Source organism: Wyeomyia smithii, chromosome 2, assembly GCF_029784165.1.
Source record: "Wyeomyia smithii strain HCP4-BCI-WySm-NY-G18 chromosome 2, ASM2978416v1, whole genome shotgun sequence".
Classification (NCBI taxonomy): Eukaryota; Metazoa; Arthropoda; class Insecta; order Diptera; family Culicidae; genus Wyeomyia; species Wyeomyia smithii.
The window spans coordinates 96,569,345-96,581,792 of NC_073695.1; the positions used below are offsets into that span (position 1 = coordinate 96,569,345).

General features: G+C 42.0%; 1 protein-coding gene across 1 annotated transcript; it reads left to right on the top strand.

Moving 5' to 3' along the window:
• Positions 1 to 8,426: 8,426 nt before the first annotated feature.
• LOC129719772 (uncharacterized) lies at positions 8,427 to 12,448 on the top strand. The gene is made up of 5 exons (XM_055671182.1): positions 8,427 to 8,484; positions 11,306 to 11,556; positions 11,811 to 11,928; positions 11,990 to 12,105; positions 12,164 to 12,448. The coding sequence occupies exons 1-5, from the start codon at positions 8,427 to 8,429 to the stop codon at positions 12,446 to 12,448; spliced, it is 828 nt and encodes a 275-aa protein (XP_055527157.1).

Genomic DNA, 12,448 nt, shown 5'->3' on the forward strand with positions numbered 1-12,448 from the left:
AATTCACTATCGGCCTTCTTCACAAATAGACAGACAGCTTCCGTACGCTTGGCGTCCGGTTATAGACCCGCCCTGCACGTTTCAAGCCATATCGGTTTGTCTTAAAACACGCGTCTTCAGGATTTCCGGTTCCGTACCCAGACGGTTGTCGCGACGAGAGTCGTGGTGACTCGCACTGGGTTAAAAAGTTCTCGCAAGGTTGCTCGGTTCTGGCCTTTGTTTTGCAAGTTTCTCAGGCGTCTCATCACCCGCAAGTCTCCTTCCATCTGGTCGACTCGTCGTGCACGCTGGGTTCCTCTATTTCTTGTGCAGCTAGGGTTACTGAACTGAAGCGATTTCACAGGGTTGTCGCCTGGCAACCTTACGACCGGACCGGTGCAGCTCGTAGTACATGCATCTTCGCTTGTCTATCTGTACTTCACCGTGGATAGCCCGCAGCAACCTCCGTTCGAAAACTGCAAGGGCGTTTAAGTTCTCTACGAGAAGGCTTTTATTTCAATTCCGTAGAAAACAACCGGTTTTATCAGAGTTTGGTATGATTCCAAAGTCAAAATTGGGCACGATTCTCAGCCTAGATGCTTTTCTGGTTCTCTTTGCTGGTGTTGTGGTCGGCAGTAACCAGTGACCCAAAAACACTAACTAGTCGACCACTTTAGGCTCATCGTCGTCTGGACATGAGTTGGGAGGCTGATTTTGTTCTCCTTAGAGCCTCTCGCTCGCTTGTATTTCGTTTTCGACGCATTTATCCACAGTCGAGCGCAGTGTTCCTCCGCCGTCACAAAAGGCCGATGCTCGCCCTCAAGAGCGATGTTGAACAGCAAACAAGAAAATGCATCTCCTTGTTTTAACCCTCTGCGGGATTCAAAAGGACTCGAAGAGTATTCTCGAAACACGCAAGTAGCACATTACTTGCACCATGGTAGCTATGATTAATCACGGCAGTTTATCCGAAATTCCGTTGTCGTGCATGATCTGTCATAGCAATTCTTGATTAACTAGGGTATAACTGCCTTTAGTGGACCACTTAGTAGTGTAGCTGCATATTTTGCAAGAATAAGTGTAAATATCTCAACTGAATTAAGTATTTCATTATGTATAAACATGAAGTAACATGTTTTCTATCTTTTCTGCATGAAAAACAACAAGATAATACCTATAATTTCTTAAAATAAAAGAAATAAACCATCGCTGCAGTTTCCTTTAATGGGTCACCGTTTCCTAATTTGGACCACAACAATTTCCTAATTTGGGCCAGGTGTACTTGAATAATTTTCTAATCCACTGAATAACAAGTAGTTGTGAACAATTGCACCATGCCGCAAATTGCTTCGAATTATGAAGGATCATCCATAGACCATGTGGCCGTTTTTTACTCGCTTTGTAGTCAATCCTTCAAAGTTATTCTGTCTATTTCGTACGAACCTTGAAAGACGAGGATTTTCTGGGATGAATCTTGCAACTATAGACTGCCGCTGCCGCACTTTCGAAATGGGGAATCCTTTACAATGCAGCTGGTTTTCCTTTTCGTGGTTTTCCTGACGACTTCCTGCTTGCACGGAATATTACGGTGGATCGTGGAAGCTTCTCTAATCGAAACACCACTTTTTATTGCTTGGAGACACTCAGTAACAGCTGCTTTAGTATATTTTTCACCAATATAAGGCAATCCACCGGTGACGTTTTTTTGCTTGTACGTTTGTTATTGTTGCTGTTTTTCAAGCTGCAAAATCAAAACACGACCACATTCTGTGCCGAACACGCATCAGTATAGGACGTGTTTGGTGATCGCTCCGATAGAATATAAAACAAAAGACGCGCGAGCAAGTGTTGGCATTGTTTGCCTGGTCGAGTGAAGGTTCAAGGTCGCCCGCCTTTGTGCAACTGTTTCGCATCGTGGCTGTTTGCTGGTGCGTAAGCCGATTTGGCTGCTAAGTGATTTGTGCTACAGCAGTGGACGAGAATCTCAACACAAAGGAGGAAAAAGAAGAAGCCAACAGTTGACAGCGAGTTGTGTCGCTGTGCTGAGTGATCACACACCCGGCTCGCTGCTGGTGGCTGTTTGGAGCTGCTGTATTGGTGCTGCTGGCTGTAACGGCTGCAGCTTCGACCGTTCGGACAACCAACCCTGCTGAAAGGAGAAGTAAAGAGGTACGTGTTCTGCTGGCGCTAGTGCGCTAGATTTAGCGCGATGGATGTAGATCCCTCGCCTCCCGTGCCACCATCCCCGAACCCCTCCGACCCTGTCCCTCCTGCCAACCCTTCCTCTGTTAATTCTCCAGTCCCCCCTCGCCCCAGGCTTTACCCGGACGGATCTCAGGGCAGCTTTACTGTTTTTATTCGGCCAAAAACAGGACCGAAATCGAAACCGTTAAACATCCTGCAGATTTCGAAAGACCTGACGGAGGGGTACAAGGCCGTGACCGAAAACTCCAAGGTCAGACCCAACAAGCTCCGTGTCGTGGTCAGCGACCTGGAACAGGCCAACGCTATTGCTCGCTCCGAGCTTTTCACACGCGAGTATCGCGTTTATATACCCGCACGAGACGTGGAGATCGACGGTGTCATAACCGATTCGAGTCTGTCGGTCGAGTGTATCTTGGCAAGCGGTTTTGGCTGCTTCAAAAATGCTATGTGTCACGACGTAAAAGTAAAGATCATAGATTGCAAGCAATTGCGGTCTGTGTCTCTTGTCAACGCACAAAAGTGTACACTCCGTCAGACTCGTTTCGTGTTACGTTTGCCGGATCTGCTCTCCCTAGCCACGTCTCGATCGATCGGGTTCGTCTGCCTGTGCGATTGTATGTACCCCGTGTTATGAATTGCACCAATTGCAAGCAGCTAGGCCACACATCGGCCTACTGCTGCAATAAGGCACGATGTAGCAAGTGTGGAGAAACTCATGCGGACGATTCTTGCAGTGTAAATGCTGCAAAATGTATTCACTGCGGGGAAAATCAGCATGAGCTCTCCACATGCCCGGTGTACATGCAGCGCAGAGATAAAATCAAGCGGTCACTTAAGGAGCGTTCAAAGCGATCTTACGCTGAGATGCTGAAGAAGACCGTGACCACTTATACCATAACATCGAACCCCTTTGATCTGTTGTCCTCTGATGAAACCGATTCTGACGATTCACCAGCGGGAACTACTTATGCCAATCCTGGGGCGTCTAGAAAGAGGAAAAATATTTCCTCTCCTAAACTTCCCCGAAAAGGTCCTAAGATTTCCCAAAGTGAAATGAAAGTTACAAACAAACCAAAAGTGCTGCGGAAAAACCGAAGCAAACTCCTCCTGGGCTTGCAAATTTAAAGTCCCAGAAGGAGTTCCCAGCACTGCCAGGAACATCTAAAACCCTAGTTGTTTCTTTTGCACTCCCAGTTGATGAAACAAACTCTGGATTAGTGAAATTTTCTGACATTGTGGACTGGATTTTTGAAACTTTCAATGTAACCGATCCAAATAAAATTTTTCATACAGCATTTCTCCCAACAGTTAGAACATTTTTGAAGCAGTTGACTGCCCAATGGCCCCTTCTTGCAGCGATTGTATCCTTCGATGCCTAATTCATCTGCGAATACGAAGGATTCTATCTCTGTCTTACAGTGGAATTGTAGAAGTATTTTACCAAAAATGGATTCATTTAAAGTTTTAATAAATAGAAACAAATGCGATGCATGTTCCCTTTGTGAAACTTGGCTTACTTCAAATATTGATCTCAACTTCCATGATTTTAATATTATTCACCTTGATCGAGACACCCCATATGGAGGAGTACTTCTAGGGATTAAAAAGTGCTATTTTTTCTATCGTATTAACCTCCCCTCGATTCCAGGCATCGAAGTTGTCGCATGTCAAATGACAATACAAGGTAAAGAGCTTTGTATTGCCTCAATATATATTCCTCCCAGAGCACAGGTTGGGCAATGGTTGCTCTTTGATTTAATAGAACTTCTTCCCTCGCCACGTTTGATTTTGGGAGACTTCAACTCTCATGGTGTGGCTTGGGGTTCCCCCTACTATGATAACCGCTCCTCTCTAATCTATAACCTTTGCGATGACTTCGACATGACTATTTTGAACAACGGTGAAATGACACGTATCCCGAAACCTCCAGCGCGCCCAAGCGCTCTGGATCTATCCTTATGTTCGACGTCGCTAAGGTTGGATTGCACATGGAAGGTAATCCTCGATCCTCATGGTAGCGACCATCTGCCTATTCTTATTTCAATTACAAACGGGTCAACTCGCATGCGACCAATTGACATTCCGTATGACCTCACACGGAATGTCGATTGGAAGTTATACGAGGAAATGATTTCAAAAGCGGTCGAGTCGATTCAGCATCACCCACCACTTGAAGAATACAACCTCCTCGCGGGCTTAATCCTCGACGCCGCGTTGCAAGCCAAAACGAAGAAATATCCCGGCGTAACGATCAAAGAGCGGCCTCCAACTCCGTGGTGGGACAAAGAGTGCTCCGATGTCTACACGCAAAGATCCGACGCGTTTTTGGCCTTCCAGAAGGGAGGTATACCCGACGACTATATACGGTATTCGGAGCTTAATACCAAGCTTAAAAGCCTGGCTAAAGCAAAGAAACGCGGATATTGGCGTCGGTTCGTGAACGAGACGTCGAGGGAGACATCGATGAGCACTCTTTGGAATACAGCCCGAAAAATGCGGAATCGCGTAACGGTCAACGAAAGCGAGGAGTCTTCAAGTCGGTGGATATTTGATTTTGCCAGGAAAGTATGTCCGGACTCTGTTCCTGAGCAAAACATTGTTCGCGATGCGTCTCCGGGCCACGACGCGATAGAATCACCTTTTACGATGGCAGAATTTTCAGTTGCCCTCCTGTCCTGTAACAATAACGCGCCTGGGTTAGATAGAATCAAATTCAACTTGTTGAAGAATCTACCCGGCAATGCCAAGAGGCGCTTGATGAACTTGTTCAATAAGTTCCTGGAGCAAAACATTGTACCGCAGGATTGGAGGCAAGTGAAGGTGATCGCCATCCAAAAACCAGGGAAACCAGCTTCTGATCACAACTCTTATAGACCGATTGCAATGCTATCCTGTATCCGGAAATTGATGGAAAAAATGATACTCCGTCGTTTAGACCATTGGGTCGAATCAAATGGCCTACTATCGGATACTCAATTTGGCTTCCGCCGTGCCAAAGGGACGAATGATTGTCTTGCGTTGCTTTCAACAGATATTCAGCTGGCGTATGCTCGCAAAGAACAAATGGCGTCTGCGTTCTTGGACATTAAGGGGGCTTTTGATTCCGTTTCTATTGACATTCTTTCGGGTAAACTTCACCGACAAGGATTTTCTCCAATTTTGAACAATTTTTTGCACAATTTGCTGTCCGAAAAGCACATGAATTTTACGCACGGCGATTTGGCAACTTTTCGCATTAGCTACATGGGTCTTCCCCAGGGCTCATGTTTAAGTCCCCTTCTTTACAACTTTTATGTAAATGACATCGACGAATGTCTGGCAAATTCATGCACGATAAGACAACTTGCAGACGACAGTGTAATCTCTGTTACAGGAGCCAAAGCTGCCGATTTGCAAGGACCATTGCAAGATACCTTGGACAATTTGTCTGCTTGGGCTTTACAGCTAGGTATCGAATTCTCTCCGGAGAAGACTGAGATAGTAGTTTTTTCTAGGAAGCATGAACCTGCTCAGCTTCAAACACAATTAATGGGTAAAACGATTTCTCAGATTTTGGTACACAAATATCTTGGTGTCTGATTCGACTCTAAAGGCACCTGGGGTTGTCACGTTAGGTATCTGATGAAAAAATGTCAACAAAGAGTGAATTTTCTTCGTACAATAACCGGACAATGGTGGGGAGCCCACCCAGGAGACCTTATAAGGCTTTACCAAACAACGATATTGTCTGTCATTGAGTACGGGTGTTTCTGCTTCCGCTCCGCAGCAAACACACATTTGATCAAACTGGAGCGAATACAATATCGTTGTTTGCGTATCGCCTTGGGTTGCATGCAGTCGACCCATACGATGAGTTTGGAGGTCTTAGCTGGAGTACTACCATTGAAAAACCGCTTCTGGAGCCTGTCTTCTCGCATTCTTATCAAATGTGAGGTCTTGAACCGTTCTGTGATTGAAAATTTTGAAAGGTTAATCGAACTTAATTCTCAAACCCGTTTTATGACATTGTATTTCCATCACATGTCTCAAAATATTAACCCTTCTTCGAATATTCCAAATCGTGTCGACTTTTCAAATACTTCTGATTCTACTGTGTTTTTCGATACATCCATGATAGAAGAAACTCGTGGAATCCCGGATCATTTACGCGTGCAGCAGATCCCCAAAATTTTTTCCAATAAATATCGAAACATCAACTGCGACAATATGTTCTACACTGACGGATCACTTCTTGATGGGTCCACTGGCTTCGGTATTTTCAATAACAATTCAACCGTCTCCCATAAGCTTGATAATCCTGCTTCTGTTTACGTCGCAGAATTGGCTGCAATTCAGTACACCCTAGGGATTATCGAAAAAATGCCCACGGACCATTATTTCATCTTTACGGACAGTCTCAGTTCCATTGAGGCTCTCCGATCGATGAAAGATGTTAAGCACTCTCCGTATTTCCTGGGGAAAATACGGGAACATCTGAGTGCTTTATCCGAAAAATCTACTCAGATTACCTTAGCGTGGGTCCCTTCTCACTGCTCGATACCGGGCAATGAGAAAGCGGACTCTTTGGCTTAGGTGGGCGCAACAAACGGTGATATTTATGAAAGACCAATTGCCTTTAATGAATTTTTCTCATTTGTACGTCAGAATACGATCATCAGTTGGCAAAATGCTTGGACCAGAGGGGAACTGGGAAGGTGGTTACATTCCATAATCCCCAAGGTGTCGACGAACCCGTGGTTCAAGGGGTTGGATGTAGGTCGGGATTTCATTTGCGTGATGTCCCGGCTTATGTCCAATCACTATAGATTTGACGCGCATCTCCGTCGTGTTGGGCTCGGGGAAAGTGGTATCTGTGCCTGTGGTGAAGGTTATCACGACATAGAGCACGTTGTTTGGTCATGCCCTGTACACCGTGACGCCAGGTCTAAATTAATAGCTTCCCTCCGGGCCGAAAGTAGGCAGCCGGCTGTTCCTGTTCGTGATGTCTTGGCGATCCGTGACCTATCCTACATGTCCCTTATAAACGTTTTCCTGAAATCCATCCACGCCCCAGTTTAATCCTATTCCCTTCCGCCTACATCCAACCAAACGACAAGAACACGTTAAGACCCCGGATCCGGAAACAGCAACTAGACCCGCACGATACTCTCAGGTCCCGAGGGAGACAACCCAATATGCCAGTCCGTAATATCTTGGCCCAGCAGCGGAACAAGTGCTTACCTATGGCAATGAAAACCATCATACAGTAAACCAGTGCTTTTAATGCAAAATATTATAGCCTTAAGTTACATTTAGTTTCAGCTCGCAGTCGGCAGCGAGGATAAAAAATTTGCTTTTAGTTATTAAGATACTTCAGAAAGTAAGCTACCAGATATAATTGGCGCCGTTAAACATTAAATTGAATTTGTGCCGTGTCAAATAAATTATAGATGAACAAAAAAAAAAAAAAACACGACCAAAACCGAAATCTTTCAATGTCGGCAATAATATCAAAAGTGGTTTTATATTGTTGTATTTAGGATTGGCACTCGCGATACTAGCGCTACCGATCGGATAACATTTGTTTTTCACGCTTCTGGATCCGGATTGCATCCAAGTTGAGACCGATCGAATGGATCGAACATACATAAAGCTGTCATAAGTTGAAAACAGACTGAAATCAGCTGATCGCAACTGTCTCGTGGATTGCCTTATTTGGCGTTTTTCGCATTTTAGCTGCAACTTGTTACAATAACACGATCATAACACATCTATGGTAACTATGATTCGCTGTATTACTTCGATGTAAATAAAAGTTTAGGTGCTCAACGAGACAGCGTGCTGTTCGCTCTCGTTCGAAATGAAGCATGTCGAAATAAGGAAAACAGTACTTTTTTAACCATAAATTGGACGATTGGACTTTTTTTAATTTTAGGTGTTTTTCTAGTGAAATTGATTGCTTACACACTCAATCAGATAATAAAAGTTCGGTAATTTTTATTACAATTTCGATCGGTAGGTTTGAGAAAATGCAGAGTAGTTTGTAAAACTGACATTACTTTACATATTTTCTGTATTCAGCAAATAATTTTACTGAATACTGCTATACTTTCTGCTGAACTGCTCGGTAAATTGAACTTTTACCGAATATTTGTAAAAAACTACTGGGCTAACTATAGAGCTGTCAATTTTTTTCTATTCGTTGCTCTCGTTCTGGTTGTGAAGTCACATTCTCGGTTCAGTTTGAAGTACCTGCGGAAAAAATGGAGGACGTTTTCCAGCAACTTCAGCAAAAAGATGATCGCATAGTACAAATTTTTCGTAAGTATATAATAATAAAAATTTGTACATATTTGTATATATTTTAGACATCAAACCATCACATAATTTGTTTCTATTGCCGAGCACCTGTTGCGGGCTACGTAAATAGTTTACACCGACATGTTAATGATCACATCCGGAAGAATCATTTCGATTCCGAAAAAACTATTTTTGACTGCACATTTCCACAATGTAACTGTCGATATGGAAATTTTTATTCTCTTAAGAGACATATTCTTGAGAAGCATCCCACCGAAAGTCATTCAATGTCGGCAATCGAACATCAGCATGAACTTCTAGAACTCTTTAATTTACCCGACAACACTCAAAAACAGCAAAGGAATACAGTACCGAAGCTGGTATCTTTGGAAGATATTTAAAAAGTAATAAACATTAGCGTTTGTCGTATGACAGCAGATGTCGGATTACCGCACACGAAGATCAAAGATTTCGTAAATCTTTGCGAAACTATCGTGCATCACATAACGTCTTACTTAAAAGGAAAAATCCTGGAAGTTTACAATAATCGTAGCGTAAATATCAACCCAAAAGATTCAATATTTCTACAAAATTTATTTTCTCTGGATCAACTGTTCGATCAAGTAAAGACATTTTCCAGTCAAACCAAATTTTTGAATAATTTGGCCGTGTCTATGCCTGTTGCGCGAGAATTGCTACTCAATCGTCGTGGGGACGTGCGACATGTAAATTCGGTTCCGAGAAGTGTTCTTGTGAATGAAACTGCGTCATACATTAGTGTTGTAGATACACTCAAATTGATTTTTAAAAAACCCTGAAGCCAGAGAGCTATTAGCAGAATCTTACCTCGATTTGTCTGATACGCCATGCGTTACTGAGTATAGCCACATACATAAGACATACGTAACACTGGCGTTTTTTTCTGGTACACTTTGCCCCATAGTACTCCGTACCTCGCCCTGTCAAACTGCTCGATAAATAATGAACAAAATGAATTTTCTTTTTCTCGGCCTTATCGAGCCCCAAAGAAAATCCCATAAGGAACTGTCAAAAAGTTATTCACAAAATCAATGCAGCATTTTTCGAGTAGGAACGAGACAAATGCAGGGCTCACAGGTACACTGCCTTTAAAAACAACTCAAACAGAGGTTTTTTTTACAGAGGTTGGTACTTTCGAGTAGTTCATTTTGTACCAACTTTTTTGGAAGATTTCTTCCTAAGTGTTACGTATGTCTTATGTATGTGGTATAGCTCTTTCAAAACAGGTGAAACGTACAAGCAACATGAGTTCTTCCGCCAATTTCCAGAATCAATCAGACTGACCATATACCAGGATGACGTCGAGCTTGGTAATGCATTCAGTTCCCGTGCAGGTATAAACAAAGTTTGTAACTTCAGCTTTAAAATACAAAGTATTCCGGCGAAATGGAATTCTTCCCCACGCACGGTTTTTCCTTTACTATACTGTAATTCAATTGATGTTAAGAAGCATGGATATCGAAAAATACTCGAACCTCTTATAAGTGATCTCAAGCGTCTTGAAAATGGAATTACTGTAAGTTATGGAGCGCAAAAATTCACTTTGCAGGCGGTTGTAACCATATTTTTCGGAGATACCCTGGCCGTGCATGACGTATTTGAATTACTAGGACCAAGCGCAAACTTTTTTTGCCGATCATGCCAAGTTTCGAGAGAAGTCTTTCACCAAAAACCTCTCGTTAAACATCCATCCCGTACCAGAGATTGGTATGAAAGTAATCTATCAGCCGTACAGCAAGGATTAAAAGCTCCGAAAGATTGTGGATTGAAGGTATCTGGTTGCATACTGAATGAACTGCAATTCTTTCATATTAGCGATAATCATTGTCTCGACCCTATGCATGATTTAGCCGAGGGCGTAGTTCCATTGACTGTTCAGCTTGTACTGGCATATTATTACAGCAATAAAGAAACAAAGCTTAGCGCTAGATATATTAATGATCGCATAAATAACTTCATATACGGTTATGCTGATCGTCATAATAAGCCATCATCCAATTTTACAGATGAAATGTTGTTACGCCCTTCAAAGCATAAGATAAAAAAACTGCTTCTCAAACATTTTTGCTATTGCGTGCTTAACATTCGGATAACATTCACCTCCTCCGCCCCGTTAATAATTTATGGAAATTAGACGTAGCTGAAAGTTTAGAAATTTATAAACAACACTCATGCACGCTTCTCAATAAAGACGCAGGTAATCACCCCTCATGGCTATTCAATCTGCTTCCCAAAAAACCCCAGACATGGTACGGTAAACAATCGACCGCATAATTCCCTACCTAACTCCAATCGTGGGTGCTAAATTTTCATTTTTACCTACTACAAATAAAAAAACAGGATTTACGCTTTGCTCTTTACCAGTCCACATAAGCACTGAGGAAGACTGTACGTCACAGTCGAAATATATATTTGCGGACTGAATTTCAATATTTTTTTCCAAAAAAATTAGTAGAGTATAACGGAAACCGATAACTATTTCTTTGATTGATTCTATTTCCTGTATACGGTATAATACGCGAGATCGTAGTACTATCGGGCAAAACTTTTTTTCTGTTGCGAATGTGTGACACCACGGACTATAATGAATTCTATGAAGCCTATGAACTGCAAATCACAAAGCAAGAAAAATTTATCGGCACTGAAGATTGTTTCACTGATGCAATCTTCTCATTTTGGATCCCTGCAGTCTACAGTCAGAGATACATTTCGAGGCGATGTTATAACCGAGATTATTGATCTGTTGTACGTAAATCATATTTATCCATTTTTTTTAACTGTTGAATAAGCATTCTCATACCAGGCAATGAAGAAATTGAAGATCTGGAAACATTCCTAGAGTTAAATGAACGTGACTATAGTAGATTACAGTTAACAACAAAAATGATCAAAACCATCGAAAAATTACAAGCACAGTTTCGTGAAAAGCCAGAAGACTGCAAGGAACATGAAGAATGGGTTGAGGAGGTGTCGAATAACGATTCGGAAAATTGTCAGGAAAATGCAGTCTCCTGGGATGCTGATAATCCTTATCATGGCATTTCACTCGAGGAAGTTAGCATCTAGTTAATTTTTTGTGAAAAACAGTCACTGTATTTTCTAACCTCTTACAGAATATTAGTATCGATCGTACTTCCAATGGCATTGTACTTATGGAAATACTGCAAGAAAATGGAAGAATAAGCGATAGTATCACTAGAAAAATTTGTAATGTTTTGTGTGAATGCTTGAAATCGCTGTACGAATATCAATCACATGAATTTTAACTTCATGGAGACCCTCAATTTATATTTATTGTTTACTTGCAGATTTCTTACGATTTCAAAATGATGAAACCAGCAGCAGGAGAATTTTTCGAAAAGTGGATTACACTAGAACAAAAAATCCTAACCACTTACAAGGAGATGTTTAAAGAAATTAAGCATGGTAGCACGATTTAAAGTATTTGTCTTAGTTCAGTGAGTAATTATATTACATATCGTTGTAGATTTCATACGTGCACTTGCCATTATAAAGGAAAAAAATCCATCACGGGGATCCAAAAGGCGCCAAGCAGACAATGGGGGAAATAATCCGCTCAATGGAATTGTTCACTTTATTAGAGTAAGTAAGGCATCAATCAAGTGATTCAACTTTATAGTTTTTGTGTTATATGTTATAGGCTGACGATGAAATACCAACAGACGAAAACATTCCATTGTTGATTGTTCGTGGCTCCTTTTCTGCGGACTCCAACGAATGTACTCTCCACCTTTTAGGTCACAACATACCCGTGGGCAACGATTTGCGATCCGCCTTCAAAATTTATCTCGAATCGCTCACTGTTTTCAACATAACACCTGCTGCATTCGATAAGCAGTTCTTCCTGTTTTTCAATGGTGCTGTCTTCGGCTTTGAAACTTTGAGCACAACTGGCATGACGTTTATGCACAGTCTACAGCAGTAA